At 48.9% G+C, this 23,819-nt stretch overlaps 1 protein-coding gene across 1 annotated transcript in view; it reads right to left on the bottom strand.

Moving 5' to 3' along the window:
• BTBD16 (BTB domain containing 16) overlaps nt 1-23,819 on the bottom strand; it is a 146,379-nt gene that overhangs the window by 64,208 nt on the left and 58,352 nt on the right. The window contains exons 6-7 of the mRNA XM_029610755.1: nt 15,834-15,948; nt 14,403-14,472 (exon numbers count right to left, since the gene is read on the bottom strand). Of these exons, the coding sequence (XP_029466615.1) occupies nt 14,403-14,472; nt 15,834-15,948 (185 nt within the window). The remainder of the gene's footprint in view (nt 1-14,402; nt 14,473-15,833; nt 15,949-23,819) is intronic.

The raw sequence follows: 23,819 nt of genomic DNA, 5'->3' as shown, positions 1-23,819 counted from the left end.
TAGGTTTACTTGACGCCTGAATTTGGGCTGAGAAAAAAAAAAGGTGAAAAGGAGTTTCTTACTGCAAATTTGTTTGTGGGTTATCTTGGCAAGAAATCACGTATCCAGAATAGAGATGAGTCTTGAATGTAAGCAGAGTAAAACAAGTATAGTTTTTTGTTGATTTGTAAAAATGGCAAGTAAGGCAATTTTGAGATATCTTTGGGTTTTATTTTATTTCCAGTTGCTTATGTGAGGACTGTCAGAAAAAAAAAGGATGTCCCCCATGAGCCGACACTACAATGGGGTCCTGGACCCTGGCTGCAAGGACAAAACTAAAATGAGTAAGGAGAGCAAGTGCCAGCTCGATAGTGACTTCCCCTATGGACAAGCAGGACTAACGTCAGGCTCACAAGTGGCACCATCGCGAAACCTGAAGACCTCAGGAGAGCAAGTGCCTGCCCGATAGTGACTTCCTGTATGGACAAGCAGGACTAATGTCAGGCTCACAAGTGGCACCATCGCGAAACGTGAAGACCTCAGGAGAGCAAGTGCCTGCCCGATAGTGACTTCCCGTATGGACAAGCAGGACTAATGTCAGGCTCACAAGTGGCACCATCGCGAAACCTGAAGACCTCAGGAGAGCAAGTGCCTGCCCGATAGTGACTTCCTGTATGGACAAGCAGGACTAATGTCAGGCTCACAAGTGGCACCATCGCGAAACCTGAAGACCTCAGGAGAGCAAGTGCCTGCCCGATAGTGACTTCCTGTATGGACAAGCAGGACTAATGTCAGGCTCACAAGTGGCACCATCGCGAAACGTGAAGACCTCAGGAGAGCAAGTGCCTGCCCGATAGTGACTTCCCCTATGGACAAGCAGGACTAATGTCAGGCTCACAAGTGGCACCATCGCGAAACGTGAAGACCTCAGGAGAGCAAGTGCCTGCCCGATAGTGACTTCCCCTATGGACAAGCAGGACTAATGTCAGGCTCACAAGTGGCACCATCACGAAACCTGAAGACCTCAGGAGAGCAAGTGCCTGCCCGATAGTGACTTCCTGTATGGACAAGCAGGACTAATGTCAGGCTCACAAGTGGCACCATCACGAAACCTGAAGACCTCAGGAGAGCAAGTGCCTGCCCGATAGTGACTTCCTGTATGGACAAGCAGGACTAATGTCAGGCTCACAAGTGGCACCATCGCGAAACATGAAGACCTCAGGAGAGCAAGTGCCTGCCCGATAGTGACTTCCCCTATGGACAAGCAGGACTAATGTCAGGCTCACAAGTGGCACCATCACGAAACCTGAAGACCTCAGGAGAGCAAGTGCCTGCCCGATAGTGACTTCCTGTATGGACAAGCAGGACTAACGTCAGGCTCACAAGTGGCACCATCGCGAAACCTGAAGACCTCAGGAGAGCAAGTGCCTGCCCGATAGTGACTTCCTGTATGGACAAGCAGGACTAATGTCAGGCTCACAAGTGGCACCATCGCGAAACCTGAAGACCTCAGGAGAGCAAGTGCCTGCCCAATAGTGACTTCCTGTATGGACAAGCAGGACTAATGTCAGGCTCACAAGTGGCACCATCGCGAAACGTGAAGACCTCAGGAGAGCAAGTGCCTGCCCGATAGTGACTTCCTGTATGGACAAGCAGGACTAATGTCAGGCTCACAAGTGGCACCATCGCGAAACCTGAAGACCTCAGGAGAGCAAGTGCCTGCCCGATAGTGACTTCCTGTATGGACAAGCAGGACTAATGTCAGGCTCACAAGTGGCACCATCGCGAAACGTGAAGACCTCAGGAGAGCAAGTGCCTGCCCGATAGTGACTTCCCCTATGGACAAGCAGGACTAATGTCAGGCTCACAAGTGGCACCATCGCGAAACGTGAAGACCTCAGGAGAGCAAGTGCCTGCCCGATAGTGACTTCCCCTATGGACAAGCAGGACTAATGTCAGGCTCACAAGTGGCACCATCACGAAACCTGAAGACCTCAGGAGAGCAAGTGCCTGCCCGATAGTGACTTCCTGTATGGACAAGCAGGACTAACGTCAGGCTCACAAGTGGCACCATCGCGAAACCTGAAGACCTCAGGAGAGCAAGTGCCTGCCCGATAGTGACTTCCTGTATGGACAAGCAGGACTAATGTCAGGCTCACAAGTGGCACCATCGCGAAACCTGAAGACCTCAGGAGAGCAAGTGCCTGCCCAATAGTGACTTCCTGTATGGACAAGCAGGACTAATGTCAGGCTCACAAGTGGCACCATCGCGAAACGTGAAGACCTCAGGAGAGCAAGTGCCTGCTCGATAGTGACTTCCCCTATGGACAAGCAGGACTAATGTCAGGCTCACAAGTGGCACCATCGCGAAACCTGAAGACCTCAGGAGAGCAAGTGCCTGCTCGATAGTGACTTCCCCTATGGACAAGCAGGACTAATGTCAGGCTCACAAGTGGCACCATCGCGAAACGTGAAGACCTCAGCAGCCTCTTCACTCCCTGATGAGACTGCGCTCTCTCTCACCAGATAATGCGTAGCGTTTTCCAACTGAGTTTTTCTCAACTTCGCTTTTTGTTTTTCTTTTCTTTATTTTTGCCTGTGAATCTCTAAAGTCCTCTTTCGGTAGGGACAGCCATCTTCTCACCCTTCTATGATGTCTGGTAAGCAATTTTATGTCTAAAATGCTATTTCAAAGTGTCAAACCTGAATATTTATGAGGACTGTCTGTGCTGCCTTAATCTCTCACATGATTTATTTTATACTTTTATTTTATTTCTATCTTTATTTTAGCTTATGTTGTATATTTTACTTTGTTGAAATTATGTATGTAATTTTGTTAACTGCAAAATTCTGTGGATTAGCAGAATATAAATTTGTTAAACAAATAGATAAATGAGGTGGTCTAACTATGCAGCTTGCGGACCGATGTCTCCAAGGACCCTCTCTTATAGAGGCCTAAAATTGCAGCCTCTCCTCACTACTCCTCTGGAGAAAAAGAGAAAGATGTCTAAGAGACCCAGAATCTAAACTTAGTAAGTCAGAATCTACTTGCGCCACCAGCTCACTCACTCATCTACCTCCCATAATTCTCCAGATGACTCAACGAAACTCCACATGGGAAAAGAAAAGAAGAGTAAGTTGTCTTTGGCACCAAAATTCTCCAGATCTGACTCAATGAAGCCCTGTGCTGACGTATCTTTGGTGCAGAAATTGTTGGCTTTCATCTCCGTTGGCGCACACTAAATCTTGCTGCCATCATCATTGGCTGTCTTGGTGCCAACACTTCAAGTCATATCAGCGCAGACTCCTACACTCCTCCAGCCATGACGCATTCTCCAAGACATTCTCCATTCTCCAAGACACAACCCTTGTTATCATCACGAGGAAAAGATTTTCTGCTGGTGGTTGGTACCAGAATCTCTCTCTTCAGTGGTTTCCCCTCCTCCTGCTCAGGAACAGCACCCCCTTCATACAGAAAATGTGCACAAATATTTAACAAATATCCCTGCTGCCGTACATCTTCATCCACAATTAGAGCTGAGTTTGGAAAACTTTCCAGTCAGTGGGTCTCTCAGTCTTCTATAGCTCCCCGTCCAGAAAAGAGAGGAAGTAGATAAGCAATGCAGCTTCAGTTCATCTAGAGGTAGATCAACTTTGGAAGAACCTCCCATGGTTCTGACTCAGAAGAGAATTCTCAGCCTTCCTAGGATTCCTAATCTTGTTTTATTTATTTAAAAACATTTCTGTTCCACAACTTCCTTAAATCAGTCCAGTGCAGATTACAATGATACATTCACAAAAGCATCAAAATTCAACGATCAAACAATCAAATAAATTATATAAAAAATAAAACAGAACAAGTTCTAAAATCACTGACTCATCCAAAAGCTTCCTCAAAAAGCACAGTCTTACTACCCCTGCTAAATAATTTTAAATCCTGCTGTTCGCGGAGTCCAATGGCAATGTGTTCCACTCAATCGCTGCTGCAGAGGAGAAGGCCCTTGCTCTTATCTGTCCCATTTATACTTGCCAGCTGACGGAATAGCCACCAAGCAAGCATCCTCTGATCTTAGAGCCCGCCTTGGTATATACCACTCAGTAAGATCTCTCGAAGCACATGGAGGTATATTGTTCCAAAGCTTAAACACAACAGTCAACAGCCTGAGTCTTATCCTCCGCCAATGAAGGTCTCAGCAGAGAAGAAACCTGCTCTCTTCTTGCAAGACCAGTCAAAACTTGGGCTACAGCTTTCTGAGCCAGGGTTAACACGTGTCACTCTCTCAGGCAGACCCTGCATGCAGCGTTTATCGCAGTAAGATAAAAAAAACCTCTTAAGTGGTCGCATTATTTAATTCTCTGTTTCTAAATTTTACTTTTCTTTTTGTCATGTTGCTAATGTTTAATGAATGCCTGGTTGACTCACATTGCTCAATGTATCCGATGGGTGATGAATAAATGCTGTTTACTAGCAGGGTTCTTGCACAATTCTTATTGCTAAGTGTTAGGTTTCTTGCACAGCTCCTATTTTTTTGTCCACTTTCAACTGGGAGATTCATCAAGCTGCCTTACTGCTGTAATGCGCGAAAAACAGCTTATATCCTGCGATACAGACAATGTTTTGCATACCCCTGCCCAGGTTACCTCCCCTATTACAATGACCCACTTTGCGTATGATTTACATGCATGAATAATGCAAATGCATGCAAAGACGGTCATGCCTAGGTAATCCTATGCAAATGTCTTAGCACGGTCAACAGAGAATGTGGACGCCGTGATAAAATAGCACATTTCAAAAGTGTTAAATGTGAGGCGGGTGGCCCGGAACCCCCGCCGCATAGCAACAAAAAAGCCATAGGACTCCGGGGTGGGGGAGTGTGCCAGGGCTGGGGGGCCTAGGAGCCCGGGGTGGGGGGCTAGACCATTTTCTTTTCTCTTGGAGGGTGGGGTGGGAGGAGCTTCTATTTTATTTGATGGATTTTGGGGTCGGGGCCAGCGCCGCACAAATGCATTTTTTTAGATTTACACTTTGGGGGGACTTCGAGGGGCATCCCCTTCTCCAAATTGCTCGAGAAGGCACCAGGTGACTCTTCTGCAAATTGACGATCCAGCCCAACATGTTGTGTTCCGCGCCCGTGGCCATCCGCGGGCGCGCCCCCTACCTGACCGCGATGGCGACCCGCCGCGGCAAGCATCAGGAGAAGAGCCGTGGTCCGGTGCCATTGTTCCCGCGCATCGGTGCGGGCCCCCGAGGTGACCGCCGGGTTGGGAGCCGTCCCTGCTCCTCCTGCACGGCATCAAACAGCTTCTCCACCGGGGCCGGAATCCAAGATGGCCGCCGCCATCTTAGGCACGAGGCCGCGCCTCCTCACTAGATTTAAATGGACCTGATCCCTTTAACTACTTCCAGCTGTCTTCAATGAGCCAGAGCAGAGGAAGTATAAAAGGAGGCTTCCTCTGCTCATTCCTTGACTTGGCAACTTTTGGGTTAGTCAGGTCTGCTTGCTTCGGTAGTCTTCTTGTACTTTGGATCCTCGTTCCTTGTTCCTGATTCCTGACTTCGGATTGGCTAGCGGTGATTCCTGGTGTGCGACTTCGGACTGGCAAGCGGTGATCCCTTGGTGTGTGACCTCGGACTGGTAAGCGACGACCCTCTGGCACTTGATCTTGGACTTCTTCTTGACCATCGTCTCCAAGAGCCCACCTAAGTCCCAGCGGCCCGGGTCCCTACGGGATCCTCCTGGGGGGACCACGGGCTTCCAGGGGTGAAGCTCCAGTTAGCCCTTGCACTGAACGCTCGACTCCTTGACCTCTCAAAGGTCCACCTAAGTCCCAGCGGTCCGGGTCCCTACGGGCTCCTCCTGGGGGGACCTCGGGTTTCCAGTGGCGAAGATACAGTTCCTTTTCTCGATGTCACGTCTCTTCGTCTGCCTCCACAGTCGCCTCAATCTCCAGTGCCGAGGGTCAGCTGGTCACGTCTTCAGTTCCTGCCTCGCCACTCGACAGGAGAACCTACGGATCTTCCTCCTAAGGTATTTCATCCTCCCATCGGCCCAAGGGTTCATAAGCCTGAGCATAACACAATGACTCCAAGAGGGACCTCACACGGGTCACAGACCTCACGCACTCCTCCTGTGACTTCGCTCTGATCAGCCAGTCATCCAGATACAGATGCATCAAAATTCACTCCTGCCGCAAGGCTGCCACCACGATCACCATCACCTTTGTGAAAGTCCTAGGGGTGGTGGCCAGACCGAAGGGAAGGGCCCGAAACTGGAAATACTGCCCCAGCACCAAAAACCGGAGGAACTTCTGGTGTTCCTGCCGAATGGGAATATGCAGATAAGCTTCGGTGAGATCCAGGGACGCCAAAAACTCTCCTTTTTGAACCACCGCAATCACGGTGCGTAATGTCTCCATCCGGAAGCGTGGCACCTTCAAACTCTGGTTGACTTTCTGAAGGTCCAAAATGGGCCGAAAGGTGCCCTCTTTTATTGGCACCACGAAATAAATGGAGTACCTGCCCCGACCTCGCTTGGAGACCGGTACCGGAACCACCGCCTCCAGGCTTAATAACCGCTGAAAAGTCTCTTCAACTACTGCCCGCTTGCTTCAGGAAAGACAGCGTGACTCCAGAATCACTGACTGAAGAGGACGAGACAACTCTAAGACGTAACCATCTCTGACAACCTCCAGCACCCACTGATCGGAGGTAATCTTGGTCCACTCCTCTTAAAACAGGGACAGCCTGCCCCAAATCACCAGAGCTGAGGAGTGGACCTGCCTGATCTCATTGGGAGGGTTTAACTCCACCCCAACTCTGGGCGGACCCTCCTTTAGATACTCTCCCAGATCCTCGAAAGGACTGCTGTCTATTGGAAGACTGCCTTGGAGCCGAGCACGCTGTTGACCGGCCAGCATGAAAATGCCTCGAATCCCGATAAAGGGAGCGGGTGGAGAAAGGCTTCCGAGAAGGCTCCCTATCCTCCGGCAGCCTATTGCCTTTCATCTCCCCCAACGATTTCATAAGCCGATCAAGATTCTCACCAAACAACAGTTTGCCCTTAAAGGGCAGATTGCACAGCTGCGATTTCGACGAAAGATCCGCCGCCCAATTACGCAGCCACAAGAGACTCCTGGCCGCTACCACCAAGACCATGCCCCGAGCAGTAGTCCTCACAACGTCATATAAGGCAACAGCTCCATAGGCTATTCCCGCTTCTAGGTGAGCCACCTGGGCTGGGGACAGAGTTCCAGAGGCCGACTGTTCCTGCGATTTCTGTAGCCAACACAAACAGGCTCGCTGCATCAGACTGGCACATACCGCCACTCGCAGCCCCATAGCCAACACCTCAAAAGACCGCTTGAGCTGCACCTCTAGCTTCCGATCCTGAACGTCCTTCAAGGCAGAGGCCCTCGCGACTGAGATGGTGGTCTTCTTGGTGACCGCCAAAACTGACACATCCACCTTTGGGATCTTGAGGGTAACCAAATGTTCCTGCAACAATGGATAAAGCTTCGCCATGGCTCTGCCCACTCTCTGTCCAGAGTCTGGAGATTCCCACTCTCGGTTGATCAGCTTCTGGACCTTCTTAGGAATAGGAAAGGCGCTGGGAGGTCTCCAAAGGCCATCGAGCACCGGATTAACCCCTTCGTTATCCGAATCCTCCAAAGACAGCTTGACCCCCAACTCCTCCAAAACTTGGGGGTAAGTGGTCTCCCTCTTAAAGAGGCGTATCACCCGTGGGTCATCCCTGTCTGCTTCTGGGCCCTCAGAGGGACCCTGATCCGCCTTAGGGTCCCCTGGATTGTGGGGGGTGTCCCCGTCCCCCGTCCCCTGCACAGGATCCACATCCGGATCTCCCACCGTAGAAGCATCGTCATCTTCCTGAGAATCATCTGACTCCTCAGAATCGGAATCCAAACGCACTGGCCGAAGCCCCTGGTACGGTCCCCGCAGAACTCTTCGAGGGTCCCTTCGTTCATTTAGCGGAGCCCGATGGTCTGTGCATAGCAGGCCGCTTGCCCACCTGCTTCGCCAGGAATGCCTCATATAGTAACAGGACGAACTCGGCTGAAAACCCCCTGGGACCCCCGAGGGTCCTTCGGGACTATCGGGGCCCGAATCATCCAGGCCCTCCCCCCCGAGGCTGTACGGCAGGGGAAGGAGGCGGCGGGAACTCCTCAGAGCACTGAGGAGGAACCCTCGCATCCCGGTCCCCTTGAGGGGGAAGGACCTCCCCATGCGACCCCCCCCCATCTCTGCCACGGCCCGCAAAGCTCAATGCGACTTTGGGTGCCTTAAGGAAGCCACCTCTCCACCTCCTGCACAGCCCGTACAGAGAGAAAGGGAGTCCAGGCAGGCAGACCAAACGCTGCAGGCCCGAGAGGCCTCCACTAACGGCCTGTCAGTCATCTGCAAAAGAAAGCGCTCACCGCGAGGAAAAGCCACAGGGGGAGGGGCGCACCACGCGGTCACTGCAGGAGAAGAGAGAGGGCGCACCGCCGCGGCAAATTCCCACCGGCGTGAAAGCCCTGCCGTCGCGGTCAGCACACCCGTGCGGCCTTTGCTGGTCCCAAAAACGCTCCGGAGGCACTTTCCCAGGGCCACCCTCCTACCTGATCGGCATCTCTCCTTATCCCCCGCACCGCCTAACTGCCTCGGAGGCCGCCCCCCAATGATCTCACCGGGTCGGGTGCCTGAAAAACTGCTCAGCCTCCCCAGCTGCCGAGACTCTGCAAAGCCAGAAAAACAAAACTGCAAGAATAAAAGAAATAAGGGGATAGTTCCCTGATCCCAGGGGCAGGCAGAGGGGCTTCGAAACCCCTGGGCTGTCAGCGGTCCCGGGACACACGGGCTGAGACCTGGCGGAGTATCCAACCCCCCCATTCACCCGGCTCCACCCGAGAGATGGCCCTTAACAGGAACCTGGCACCTCGGGGAACAGGATTCAAAACAAACTCCAAATCAGTCAGGACTGCAGGGTTAGCACCTCTACCAGCTGCTGGAGTCAGAGAAATACTGAGGGACTGCAGGGTTAGCACCTCTACCATCTGCTGGAGACAGAGAAATACTGAGGGACTGCAGGGTTAGCACCTCTACCATCTGCTGGAGACAGAAAAATACTGAGGGACTGCAGGGTTAGCACCTCTACCAGCTGCTGGAGTCAGAGAAATACTGAGGGACTGCAGGGTTAGCACCTCTACCATCTGCTGGAGACAGAGAAATACTGAGGGACTGCAGGGTTAGCACCTCTACCATCTGCTGGAGACAGAGAAATACTGAGGGACTGCAGGGTTAGCACCTCTACCATCTGCTGGAGACAGAGAAATACTGAGGGACTGCAGGGTTAGCACCTCTACCATCTGCTGGAGACAGAGAAATACTGAGGGACTGCAGGGTTAGCACCTCTACCAGCTGCTGGAGACAGAGAAATACTGAGGGACTGCAGGTGGCGCTCTCGCTTATGTGGCATTGCCTGAAGTTTTGTTCTCTACCTCCACCTGCTGGTAGGGATGAATAAAACCCGCTTGTCTGGACTGATCTGGGTATGCTCAGGAAATTGTTACATACTACATTGACATGGAATGACAAGATATTATACCTATACACAAAGGCTCGCAGGTGTAGCAAGCCCATACCTATATGAAAGAAATATACACCCCCTCACCAGTTATAAAAATTATAAAAATGATCTAAATCAATTGAAAAGTTTTTCTGCCCAGACAGGTGAGGGAAGATCTTATACCTGTATTTATTTGATGATTTCAAACTTTTGCCAGTAGGGGGCGCTAAGCTGATTAGCATTGCAATAACCTTGGCAAAAAAATGTTATTCTCATAAGCTGGCACAATAAAGAGCTACCAAATATATCTATTTGGAAATCAGAAATGAAAAATTATGCTATAATAGAAAAGCTGTGTCAAAGAAACTATAGTGGGAACCCAGTAGGGGGGTGACTTTCCATTGTGGTCTCGATTGCTAGATATTAGCACTTTTATCATATACTTCCTTGCATCAATAACTTTGTTGAGAAGACACTAAGGTAAGTGTGTGGATGGATGGATGAAAGAGCGCGCTTGTGCTCTGTATGTAGCCCCATAATAGAAAAAACAAAAGGAGTGGAGCTAGAGTTCTTCTTCAGTTTTGTTTATTATAATGTGGCATTTGAAAGAGAAAGCCAGCTGTGGCTCACATGGGTTGTTTATCTTGCACTGTTACAATCCTTGCTTCAACAAAGATATCTTGGGGAAAAAAAAGAATGCATTCGACACTGCTACAGCCTAGCAGGTTCACAGGTCGCAGACTTGTGTTAAAGCTTATTAAGTGGGAGCTATGGCCTTTTCTGTTGCACATCTACAAGAAATGCCTCTTGCAGACATATGTAAAGCCGCAACCTGGTCACCTATTCGCACCTTTACGTGCCACTACTGCTAAAGCAACCTCTCAAGGACCCATAGTAAATTCAGAAAGGCAGTTTTGTGTAACCTATTCTCACAGTAAATAAATGCGCCACTGCAGCCCTCAAGCTAGGGGCTTCCCACATGTAATGGCCAATTCAGCCTGCTTAATGGAGAAAGCAAGCTTGCTTACCATAAACGGTGTTTTTCGTAGATAGCAGGATGAATTAGCCATGGAATAGTTACCCGCTTCCTTGGAGAGTTGACTACGATGCTCAGTAGAGTTCAAAACTCTACTAACTTGGAGAAAGAGACAAGTCCATTTGATGCAACCAGATGATATCCCTTCATCCTGCTATCAATGGAAAACACCGTTTATGGTAAGCAAACCTGCTTTGTGTCAGGTAGTGAATTACCCAGGTGAAATGTATTCACGTCCCCAGAGCACCTTCACCACCACCTCATTTTATCTGACTAAAGTTTGTGAGGGTATTGGATAAAATGTAACCACTCCACCAGATGACCGCCATCATCACCTCTTTATTCAGTTAAATGTTTGAGGGTAATGAGTTACCGGATAAAATTTAACCACTCCTTAAAGACACCTCCATCATGTCTCCTTTTATCCAGCTAAATTTTGTTGGGTAATGAGATACCTAAAGAGTGAAAAATATTTTTAAAACTTTTGTTTTGTCTAGGTAATTCCCAAAAGTTACCCAGATACAGCCCTTGACTATCAACCTCTGTCTTACCAAAACGAGCAAAGCCATTGCCTAAAACATCCAGCTTCCACATGCTTAATACCAAAATCAAGCCTTGAAAGTTATCCCAGTGTTAGGATTAAGGCTGTGTAGCAGGCAAAATCCTATCTTACCTTCTGGACTTCTGCAATGACGTCTCCCCACCAGCAGAGGCCCTCAGTAAGCCTCACTTCTAGCCTTGCTAAACTCCTCCTCTCTGACCCCCAGCCCTATGTAAACCAGCCTTATCGGAAGCTCCTCGTCTTCTTATGGTGTCACTTCTGGCTCCGTGACCTAACCCTTGTTCTTGCCTTGCCTTGAGACCCTCAGTCCTATCCTGCCTTGTTCCCTGTCTTGAGGCCTCTGGCTTATTCTCTTTTATATCCTGCTTTGGGGGTCTTCGGGCCTATTCTGTCTGTTCCAAGCCTTGCTGCTTTCAGGCTTCTGTGTTCTTTGTTCGATGCTTCCTTTGTCTGCCATGTCTAAGTCCTGACTTAGTGTGCCTCGTTGGTCTTGTCCTGTCTGTTCCAGTCTCCAGTCCTGCCTGTACCAGAGTCCTGTCCTTGCCTCAGCCTTATCTTGCCTAATTCCAGGTCTTGCTTAATGCCCAGACTTGCCTTCTTCTGCCAGCCAAAACTGCCTGATATAGCCTGCGAAGCCTTGTCTGCCTTGTCCAGCCTGCGAAGCCTTGCCTGTGTGGCCTTAACAATCCACTATGATGTACTGCCGTCACAGAGACCTACTGACCCCCAGAACCCAAGAGCTCAACCTGCAGGGAGGGTGCTGGCTAGGCGGCAGACCAGACCTGGTCTTGTCCCGAGTCCTGCCCTACAGTCCCGTGCCGCTTCCCAGGTAGGTTTCTTGGACTAGGGGGGCAAAACACCAGTGCCTTCTTGGAAGCCTGTTTCAGTCATAACCGCTGCACCATGCAAGTTCCTGTTGTCTGCTCCCATGGCCTGTGGTGCCTGTAGGTTTAGGGGTTTTTATTGTAAGACCTGGGAGTCACTGCCAGGTCTCACCAATCTTAAGAGTGGCTCCCTGACTCTCTTCTCCCAATTTTAGCCCCCCTCCATCACCTTCTCCAGATGCTTGCTGCCAACGTGGCCTGTAAACCAGATGTTATGTTTTCTTCTGGTGCCACACAATTGTCAATGAATCTGCACCATGCAATGCTGCTGAACTGCTACATAAAAACATAAAAACTGCCATACTGGATCAGTACAAGGGAAAATTAAGCCCAGTATCCTGTTTCCAACAGTGGCCAATCCAGATCACAAGTGCCTGGCAGGAAGCCAAATAATAAATAGATTCCATGCAGTTTATCATAGGAATAAGCAGTAGCATTTCCCAAATCTACCTGGTTAATAGTTTATGGACTTTTCCTTCAGGAAATTGTCCAGACCTTTTATAAACCCAGTTACACTAACTGCCTTTACCACATCCTCTGGCAATGAAATCCAGAATTGTGCATTGAGTGAGAAAATATTTTCTCCAATTTGTTTTAAATGTACAACTTAGTAACTTCATTGAATGTCCCCCTGGTCTTTGCATTTTTTGAAAACAACCAATTTGCATTTACCCAATCCACTCCACTCATGATCTTAAAGACCTCTATCATATCCCCCCTCAGCCGTCTCTTCTCCAAGCTGAAAAGTCCTAACCTCTTTAGTCTTTCCTCATAGGGGAGCTGTTCCATTCCCCTTATCATTTTGGTCGCCCTTCTCTGTACCTTCTCCATCGCAACTATATCTTTTTTGAGATGCGGCGACCAGAATTGTACACAGTATTCACGGTGCGGTCTCACCATGGAGCGATACAGAGGCATTATGACATTTTCCATTTTATTCACCATTCCTTTTCTAATAATTCCCAACATTCTGTTTGCTTTTTTGACTGCTGCAGCACACTGAACCGACGATTTCAATGTGTTATCCACTATGACACCTAGATCTCTTTCTTGGGTTGTAGCACCTAATATGGAACCCAACATTGTGTAACTATAGCATGGGTTATTTTTCCCTATATGCATCACCTTGCACTTATCCACATTAAATTTCATCTGCCATTTGGATGCCCAATTTTCCAGTCTCACAAGGTCTTCCTGCAATTTATCACAATCTGCTTGTGATTTACAACTCAGAATAATTTTGTGTCATCTGCATATTAAAAAGCACCCGTTCCAGGAGGGTTCCCTGAGGCACTGCACTATTTTCCTTCCTGATTAAGAAAACTGACCATTCAGTCCTACCTTCTCTTTCCTGTCTTTCAGTCAATTTGCAATTCACAAAGGGACATTGCCTCCTATCCCATGACTTTTTAATTTCCTAAGGAGTATCTCATGAGGGATTTGTCAAATACCTTCTGAAAATCCAGCTATACTATAACATTATGCACATGCTTATTAACCCCTTCTTAAAATGTAGCAGATTGATAAGGTAGTACTTCCTGTGGTTGGCTGTGTCCTATTAAATCATGTCTATTTATATGTTCTGTAATTTTATTCTTTAGCATTTATTTTAAACTTTTATTTTATTTCTATCTTTATTTTAGCTTATGTTGTATATTTTACTTTGTTGAAATTATGTATGTAATTTTTGTTAACCGTTAAATTCTGTGGATTAGCAGAATATACATTTGTAGCTGCTTTAACAAAGGAAGAGCTGTTGTTTAAAAAGTCTGAAGCTGTCAGAAGAGGAATCAGCTCGGTTTGCAACAGTTGGAGCACTCATAGGTCCAGATCCCGCAGGATCCAACGTGCTAGAGACAGCGCCGCTGCAATGGCCCGACCTCCTAATCCAGACTGAGACGTTTGGTGATTTAAGCTGCGATGAACATAAACTCAAAATCGGCGAGAAAGTGCCCCCAACAGTTTGCCCAAGCCCCGTTACTTCCCCGAGTCCAACCTCGGCATCTCAGCAGAAAGGAATGGAGGAGAAGGAGCCGCTCTGATGTCAGGGCTCAGGGACGCATCATCCAGCTCACGAATAAAGAGGTCAGCGGGATAGCAGGGGGAGCCCCTGGGTCCTCCCCGTCCTTTTGACCAGCAGATGAAAGAAAGTAATACTGAAAAAGCCGCCAGACGCGCCTCGCAGCACGGCCGCCATCTTGCATTTACCTCACCTACAATGTTTTTCCCGCATGCTCGAACACCTTCATGGAGTTTCTTTATCTCTTTTCTGTCTGTCTGACTTTACCTTCCTCATCCCAGCCTCCACTCGTCTTGCCTTCTGTCCCACCCTGCCCTCCTCTCCCCACCCCAGAGTCTCGGCTCCTGAGCACGTTTACCTTCAGACCAGCCTCGTACAAGCTGCCGATGTTGGATGAGCAGACCCCACTCTTCATTATACACAGGCAACTGTAAAGCAAATAACAGCCAGGTCAGAAAAGAGGTAACAGGATCCTAAAATACAGGAGGACGAGAGAAAAGCATCAGCCAGGAGAGCCTCACAAGAGAGGATGGGGAGGAGAGAAGGCATGGAGGAGGGAATCCTCCTGGTAGGGATGGGAGAGCCTCACAAGAGAGGATGGGGAGGAGAGAAGGGATGAAGGAGGGAATCCTCCTGGTAGGGGTGGGAGAACCTCACAAGAGAGGATGGGGAGGAGAGAAGGGATGAAGGAGGGAATCCTCCTGGTAGGGGTGGGAGAGCCTCACAAGAGAGGATGGGGAGGAGAGAAGGGATGAGGAGGGAATCCTCCTGGTAGGGGTGGGAGAGCCTCACAAGACAGGATGGGGAGGAGAGAAGGCATGGAGGAGGGAATCCTCCTGGTAGGGATGGGAGAGCCTCACAAGAGAGGATGGGGAGGAGAGAAGGGATGAAGGAGGGAATCCTCCTGGTAGGGGTGGGAGAACCTCACAAGAGAGGATGGGGAGGAGAGAAGGGATGAGGAGGGAATCCTCCTGGTAGGGGTGGGAGAGCCTCACAAGAGAGGATGGGGAGGAGAGAAGGCATGGAGGAGGGAATCCTCCTGGTAGGGATGGGAGAGCCTCACAAGAGAGGATGGGGAGGAGAGAAGGGATGAAGGAGGGAATCCTCCTGGTAGGGGTGGGAGAACCTCACAAGAGAGGATGGGGAGGAGAGAAGGGATGAAGGAGGGAATCCTCCTGGTAGGGGTGGGAGAGCCTCACAAGAGAGGATGGGGAGGAGAGAAGGGATGAGGAGGGAATCCTCCTGGTAGGGGTGGGAGAGCCTCACAAGAGAGGATGGGGAGGAGAGAAGGGATGAAGGAGGGAATCCTCCTGGTAGGGGTGGGAGAACCTCACAAGAGAGGATGGGGAGGAGAGAAGGGATGAAGGAGGGAATCCTCCTGGTAGGGTTGGGAGAGCCTCACAAGAGAGGATGGGGAGGAGAGAAGGGATGAGGAGGGAATCCTCCTGGTAGGGGTGGGAGAGCCTCACAAGAGATGATGGGGAGGAGAGAAGGGATGAAGGAGGGAATCCTCCTGGTAGGGGTGGGAGAGCCTCACAAGAGAGGATGGGGAGGAGAGAAGGGATGAGGAGGGAATCCTCCTGGTAGGGGTGGGAGAGCCTCACAAGAGAGGATGGGGAGGAGAGAAGGGATGAGGAGGGAATCCTCCTGGTAGGGGTGGGAGAGCCTCACAAGAGAGGATGGGGAGGAGAGCAGGGATGAAGGAGGGAATCCTCCTGGTAGGGGTGGGAGAGCCTCAGAGGAGAGGATGGGGAGGAGGTGAGCAGTCTCCAGGGAGAGATCTACCTACTGTTGAAAGAGAGCAGGGAACTGCAGCACTGCCGCAGAGGCCAGGACTCCCAGCACATCCTGCATGTCCACCTCACTTTTATTGTTGTACAGGTTCCTCAGGGCAATGGCAAAACCTTCACAGAGAGAGACAACGAGAAAGAAAACAGACAGAGTGTCTGACATCAACTTTCTGTCCAAGATGCTTTCTAGAGCAGTATCCATGAGGGCTATAAGGTAGTAATAATAATAATAATCTTTAACCATGCTACGACACACGTCAGCAAAAAGCAAGATACAACAGTTCTGCATGCATGTCAGATAACCTCTCTACAACTTCCTAAAATAAGTACAAATCATATTCTTCAGAACATATTCTAGCCCCTCCCACATCTCATACAGTACTACAGTCTAAATAGTCACGCAATATTAGGCCCAAATCAGAGAATCATTACAAAATAATAAGCTGATATATCTCCTCATAGCATCATGCCCCCTTCTCACCAATCTCAGTTACTAACAGCAGGAGCAGATTGCAGGAAAATATCAGCTTGGGGGATTTTTTTTTCAAAAGCGGCCCAAGGGGTATCTGACGTCCTCATCTCAAAACAAGCCACAAACATCTGATAATTTAAAAAAGTCACATAAATTTGTTCTAATATTTTCCAAATACCACTAAAATATTTTAAAACAGCAGACACATGAAAACACCCCACAATTTAAAATAATATTAAAAAAATCTCCAGTTTTCCATACCATAAAGTAAAGAAATACCAGGGATCTTTTGATTTCTACTCACCCAGAGATTGTTGTGGATTTGGGGGAAGAGGAAGCCACAAAATCTTTATCCTCTATCTCGCCCCTTCACACACATAGGCATTCTCTCTCGTAAACATGCAGGCTCTCTCGCTTTCAAACACTCATGCAGGCACTCTCTCTCATGCACATACGCAGGCTCTTTCTCTCATACGCACATGCTCTCTATATCATACACTCAGGCAAGCTCTCTCTGTCTCTCAACCACTCATGCAGGCACTCTCTCTCATGCACATACGCAGGCTCTTTCTTTCATACGCACATGCTCTCTATATCATACACTCAGGCAGGCTCTCTCTGTCTCTCAACCACTCATGCAGGCTCTCTCTCTCTCATGCACATACGCAGGCTCTCTCTGTCTCACACTCATGCAAGCTCTCTCTCTCATGCACATATGCAGGCTCTTTTTCTCATACGCACATGCAAGTGCTCTCTATATCATACACTCAGGCAGGCTCTCTCTAGCTCTCAATACTCATGCAGACTCTCTCCTCTCATGCACATATGCAGGCTCTTTCTCTCATACGCACATGCAAGTGTTCTCTATATCATACACTCAGGCAGGCTCTCTCTATCTCTTAATACTCATGCAGACTCTCTCCTCTCATGCACATATGCAGGCTCTTTCTCTCATACGCACATGCAAGTGTTCTCTATATCATACACTCAGGCAGGCTCTCTCTATCTCTTAATACTCATGCAGACTCTCTCCTCTCATGCACATATGCAGGCTCTTTCTCTCATACACACATGCAAGTGTTCTCTATATCATACACTCAGGCAGGCTCTCTCTTTCTCTTAATACTCATGCAGACTCTCTCCTCTCATGCACATATGCAGGCTCTTTCTCTCATACGCACATGCAAGTGTTCTCTATATCATACACTCAGGCAGGCTCTCTCTCTCTCATACACATATGCAGGCCCTTTCTCTCAATCGCACATGCAAGTGTTCTCTATATCATACACTCAGGCAGGCTCTCTCTGTCTTTAAGCACACATGCAGGTTCTCCCTCTCTCTCATTCACACACAAGCACTCTCCCTCATGCATGCACTCATTCAGGCTCTCTCATACACACAGGCTCTCTCTTTCATACACACAGACATATAGATGCTGTCTCTCATACACACATACCTTAGGCCTCCTCCTTTCTGCTGGGCCTTGGTCATGACGGCGTTGCTCCTTATTTACTGCCGAGGGTAGGTGGGAGGAGGTCAATGCTTCTGGTGGCCCTGCAACCGCCAGATGCGTCTTTCTTCCAGTCCTATAGGCTTTTCTTTTCGATCTGCGGTGGGTTGAGCTCTGTCACGGAGCCGCCAAAACAGCCCTTCTCAGCAGACCAGGTGACCCGTGAGATCGGCCTACCGGGGGATGCCCGATCCCCGATAAGCCAATCCGCCCCTGACTAACAGCTTCGCCCACCTCTATTATCCCCAAAAGCTTGTGTTAACAGCCACGTTTTAAGCATATGATGGAAGGCTAAGGAAAAACCCTCTATGCAAAGGCTGAATTTTTTAAGCATTGCTTGCGCTAAAAGGCCCATATACGCAAGCAGCGGGCTGCGCATGAGCAATGTGGATTTTAAAAGCTGCTAATTATGTGCAGATATGCGCATGTGTGAGTAGAAAAGGGGAAGGCAGGGGCGGGGCCAACCATTTTGCACGTAAATCTGCATTTTAAAACCGGAGGCCGCAGCGCATCGCGGCCGCTTGTAAGCCGCGGGTATTTATTCTACTCCTGACGAGATGTAAGTCTGCAGAAACCCTGTCTGAGTCCTAACACGACAGGGTGAGGGGTCCGGGTGAACCGGGGGAGTGCAGGCTGAAGAACCAGAGGGGTTTGGATGACCTCCAGATTCACTGGGCAAACTGATGGACCTCTTGGTAAAACCGGGAATGTCCTTCGCGCGAGCGCGTTTTAAAATCTACTTAGATGCGCGCATTGAAGCCGACAAAGTCCTAAGGAATATTATGTGAAGTACGTTTTCTCGAGTAACGGCTTAAAATCAGGAGCACCCATGCATGCGGCAGGCGTATTTTGAAGGTCAGTAGTTGTTGGCACTACCGGGGCCGAGATCTGCGAGACTTGTGGTCACCAGTAAGCCAGCCTTCCCTGAAGTTGCTCCTTCCCACTTGCATTACACCAGTTAGCAGATTATAAGTGTTTTAGGAGAGCTCTAAAGACGCGTTTTTTAAAAGTATCCTATAACTGACTTGCTTTAGCGACTGTATTTTTTTTTTAACTGTATTGAATGTTGTTTTGATATATTGTTACCCACCATGAGCTTAATATTGGTAATAGGGCGGGCTACAAGTTCTCGTAAGCAAATAAATAAATAAATGGTTTAAAATTCCAGCATGGGTGTCCACTTGCACACCCGTGCGCTTGCTTTAAAGTTACCATCGATGGTTTTGGCACACAATTCCATATTGTTGGCACAACACACAAAAAAGCCCTTTGTCTGATCCCAGCCAGCCTTATCTGTGTTTTAGCAGGAATTGATAAAAAAAGGACCCTCACTCGATCTTAATGAGTGACCGGGTACACACCTAGAAACATACCATAGAAACATAGAAATGACGGCAGAAAAGGACGGATGGTCCATCCAGTCTGCCCAGCAAGCTTCCCAACCGTGCAGGTTACCCCCATGATTTAGTCAGTGCTACTTGACATGCATTGCTTAAGGACTTGGCCGTAGAAGCAGCCCTGTGTTTTTCCTTAATGTCTGAGCATCAATACCCTAGACTATAAAAACATCATGGTGGTCTCTGAATCCAAAATTTCTCTTTCCCTTCAGCCCCCACCTCCCTCCTTTGAAGCAGAGAGCAATGTTGATGTTGCATCAAGGCTTATTGGTTAAGGGTGGTAATCCCATGCCTTCCACTACCGCTGCTCTGTGCTGGTCACCCCCATGCTCATCAGTTCTGCAGGTCCTCGTTGGTTGCTGGACCCTGATTACGGAGTGATTTGACTGTTCGGATCATTGCCTTAAAGATCATCCTTTACTGTGCTGGGAGCCAATGAGGTCACTCCAAAGCAGGTGGAATACGCTTTCCATATTTGGATCCTGATACAGGCAGCCTTCTACATTTTTTTGGTTTCTGTTGTAATTCTAAATATAAAATATTGCTATAGTCTAATTCTGATATTATGGATGCCTGAATCAGTACCAACAAATATACTGGGTCAAGAACCTGGCTAAGCAACCATATCGGTTCTCAATAAAAAAGGGTGTTTTTCACCACTGCTGGCAGCAATGTATTCATTATCACGAAATTTATAAAACACCAAGGTATCTAAAGAAATAGAACAGATAGGTCACACTTAAATGATAAAGACCAGCATACTACAGAGACACCAGCGTTCGCTATAATCGCTGTTCCTATATACATCAGGAACGCTTAGCATTTATACGTGTCCCTTAGTTATATAATCATAGGTCTCGCAAGTATTTTTTTCTTTTTTTCTTTTAAAGCTTTGTGTGATGATGGGAACAGCAGAAGACATTTGCTAGAAGCGCTTGGGAACAGCCCTTATTCAGGAGAGAAAGTGTGCCCTTGGGCCACAGTGCGGCCCCAAAGGAGGGCTCCAGAGAAGCACAGAGGCAGGTGAGACATATTCGAGCACGGGCGGACAGGCTGGAGACTCGGAGCACTCTGATCTCTGCCGAACCTGAACGCACCAGAAGAGACCCAGCAACGCAATACTGGTCTCTGGGGTAGCCCTCCGGCCACTTGATAGCCCTTTCGGACCCACCACCTGGGAATGGCAAGTGCGACAGGACGGACAGAGATCGAGGACAGGCGATGACTCTGGAATAAGGACGAGACGTAGGTGCTTGGAGACTTGGACAAGACAAGGCACTTGGAGACTTGGATGAGACGTAAGCACTTGAAGACTTGGACGAGATGTAGGCACTTGAAGACTCAGGCAGGTACTGCCCATCAGCGCGCCCTACACAGCCCCCCGTGGGCTGGTCGCGGACCACATTGTCCCACTGTGTTCCCTACACAACCTGAAGAGGCTGGTCGCGGACCACGTGGACAGCAGGACAAGCACAGGACTGAAGCTCAGAAGAATCCGGGCAGCACTTGAAAGGAACCAGGCTGGAACAGGGCTCCAATGACCAGGAACAAGAGTCAGGCTCAGATTCAAACACAGATTAAGGCAAAACTCAGGATGGTCAACTGGTGGTGGAATCCGGCGAGCGAGACAAGGCTGGAAAACCCAGAGCCAGGAAGTAAAGGATCAGGGACAACTGCACAGGGACTGAAGTACTGGAACAATTGGAGTCAGGGACATCCGAAGACAGGAACATTCGAACTGGAGAAGACTGGGACATCAAGGCATGGGGTAGACAAGGATGCAGAATCCGACAAGAGACCAGGAACAACGGACGAAGATAAGGGAGCTCCCACAAAGATCAAGGACCTTGAAGGAGAGATGATGGACATCAGAAGCCTCCTGGAATATTGAGATGGAAACCAGGAATCCAGGAGCAAGCAGGCTCCCAGGCTCCTTGCGAAGGCAACAAGGGACTGGTGAAGAGCCCTTTTATAGGGCTGAAGAAGAGACACCGGGTAACGTAATCAAGCAGGGCCACGGGGCTTTTCCCACCACGGGTCCTTTAAATATAGAAGAGAGGTGTGGCCGCATGTCTCTGGAGAGCCGGGGCCAGGAAGCAGCAGCAGTGGCATCCATGCCACAAGGCAAGGCTGAAGGCAGCACTCCTGCCACAGGACAAGGCAGGGACGTCAACAGCTCCCTGCCGCAGGGAAAACATCACCAGCAGCAGCTCTCCACACCGCGGAGAGAACAGGACCGACATTAGGTGGCAGGCAGGGCAAAAGCAGACCCCTGCCGCAAGGAAGACAATGGCGTCAGCAGCACCTGGGCAGCTGAGGAAGCAGAGATGACGATGGCCTCCAGGCTGCAAAGGGACCATGTTGGCGGCAGCTCCCGCTGCGATGAGGATGGCAGCATCGGCGTATGGAGAGAGGTAAGAGGCTGCTCGTGGTTGTGACCCGCGAGCAGCATCGTAACAACATTGTTTTGCTCTAGCCCGTAAAAACGCCCTAAGCACTATGTATTTTGAATCTTCGCCAGGGGCAACGGGTCAAAACAACAATGACATTTCTTCTTTCTCAGAGGCCACAATAGGCAACTGTTCATCCGATGTATCCCATCACCCAATATCTTGGCTACAACCTTCCCCAGAGTGTAAACAAAATATTGGACTTCTTGCCCCCTTCCCCCCCCCCCCCCAGGAAGCACTTCATATGGTTGGCCATCAGTCCTGCTTTCTTCAGACTGGTTAGCATGGCCTGGTGTTGGCTTAGGTATGTCTTCCAATCTGGGCTGTACACCCTAATATCATCCATATCGGCAGCTCCATACCCTTGATGTGGATAGAGCAAGCGATCAACCGATCAACCAAGCACTGAAACATTGCAGGGGCACCATGGAGTCCAAAAGGAAGGATGGTGAACTGTAAAAGTCCCCTGGCCATCAAGAATGCAATCTTCCCTTTTTCCGCTGGTGTGAGAGGCACCTGTCAATACCCTTTTGTAAAGTCTGGGATAGAGATGAACTGGGCTGATCCCAGACATTCAATCAGCTCATACACTCGAGGAATCGGATGTGTGTCAGGTTTTGAGACCTTGTTGACCTTTTTAAAGTAAATGCAAAACCTTATGCTGCCATCTGGTTTTGGCGTCCAAGCTAGAGCATCTCCTTCACTTCAGTCTCACGTGGCATCTGGCTTTAGGAATTCAATAGGGTTATTGCTGCACAACAATTCCAGGAGGCATAAAGATGTCATGCTGCACCAGATGTGTATGACCTGGTTGATTCAAGAAGATCTCCTTGTTTTGTTTCACCAGATGCTTTAAGTCAGCTATCTGTGTAGTGGATAGTTGCTCTCTGAAAGGGATCTGGGTTTGATCCACTTCAGGACCAACCTCTAGACTAAACTCTTCTTCTTGTACCAATCCACACACCTGTGGAACCCACTTCTTCAGAAGGTTTATGTGGTAGATCTGAGTTTTCTTTCATTTATCAGGCTAGGCTATTTTGTAGTCCATGGATCCTGTTTTCTCCAAACATCATAGGATCCCTGCAAAGGGGCTAATAGCTTGCTTTCTGAAGAGGGGAGGAGGACAAGGATGCGGTCCCCTAGCTGGAATAATCTTTAGACCGTGGGGAAATTATAAGCTCAGTCTTAGGTAGCCTAAGCCTTCTCTAGGTATAGGTGGGCTGGCTCTCCAGCTTTTTTTAGGCGATCCTGTACTCTGAGAATGTAGTCCATGAGGTTCTGCCCAGGGTTTCCTTCATCTTCCTAAGTTTCCGGATCTATGTCCAAAATTCCTCTTGGCCTCCTCCCCAACAATAGTTCAAAAGGGAAAAACCCCATTGAGCTCTGGGGCACTTTGCTGATTATGAACAGCACATAGGGCAGAAAGGAGACCCAGTTCTTGCCATCTTCATTCACAAATTTTCTCAATTTTTGCTTGAGCATCTGGTTGAAGCATTCAGTGAGGCCATTGGTTTGTGGGTGATATACCGAGGTACGCAGAGAGTTTACCATAAGCAAAGTGCAAAGGTGTTTCATTACCTTAGACATGAATGGGGTCCATGATCCATCAGGATCTCCTTGGGCAGCCCAAGTCATGAAAAAGCTTCCATTAGGCGGTCGCCATCATTACAATCTTCATGTTCCGTAGCAGAACTGCCTCTGGATATCTTGTGGCATAGACCAGAATGACAAGGATGTACTTATTTCCTTGAGTAGATCTCTCTAGTGGCCCCATAAGGTCCATGCCTACCCTTTCAAAAGGGGTCTTGATTACGGGCATTGGTATGAGAGGTGCCGCCCCATACACAGGCAGCTTTGTGAGTTGGCAGGTGGGGCAGGACTGGCAATTCAACTGGACCTGTTTATGTAGGCCTGGCCAATAGAACGGTGCCAGTATGTTCTCTCAGATCTTTTCCTCCCTTAGGTGACCCCGTAGAAGGTGGCTGTGAGCTAGATGCATAACCTTCTGTGATATGTTTTGGGAACTAGGAGTTGTTCTAACAATTCCCCTTTCACACTTCCCTTTGTAACTCAGTAAAGTAGGTCCCCTTTCATTATGAAATAAGGAGGAATAGGTTCTTATAGCTGCGACCCAGGGACTGACTTTCTGTCCACCC

Source organism: Rhinatrema bivittatum, chromosome 7 (assembly GCF_901001135.1).
Source record: "Rhinatrema bivittatum chromosome 7, aRhiBiv1.1, whole genome shotgun sequence".
Lineage (NCBI taxonomy): Eukaryota > Metazoa > Chordata > Amphibia > Gymnophiona > Rhinatrematidae > Rhinatrema > Rhinatrema bivittatum.
Note: the sequence above shows the minus strand (reverse complement) of the source record. Positions and strands in the feature narration are given on the sequence as shown.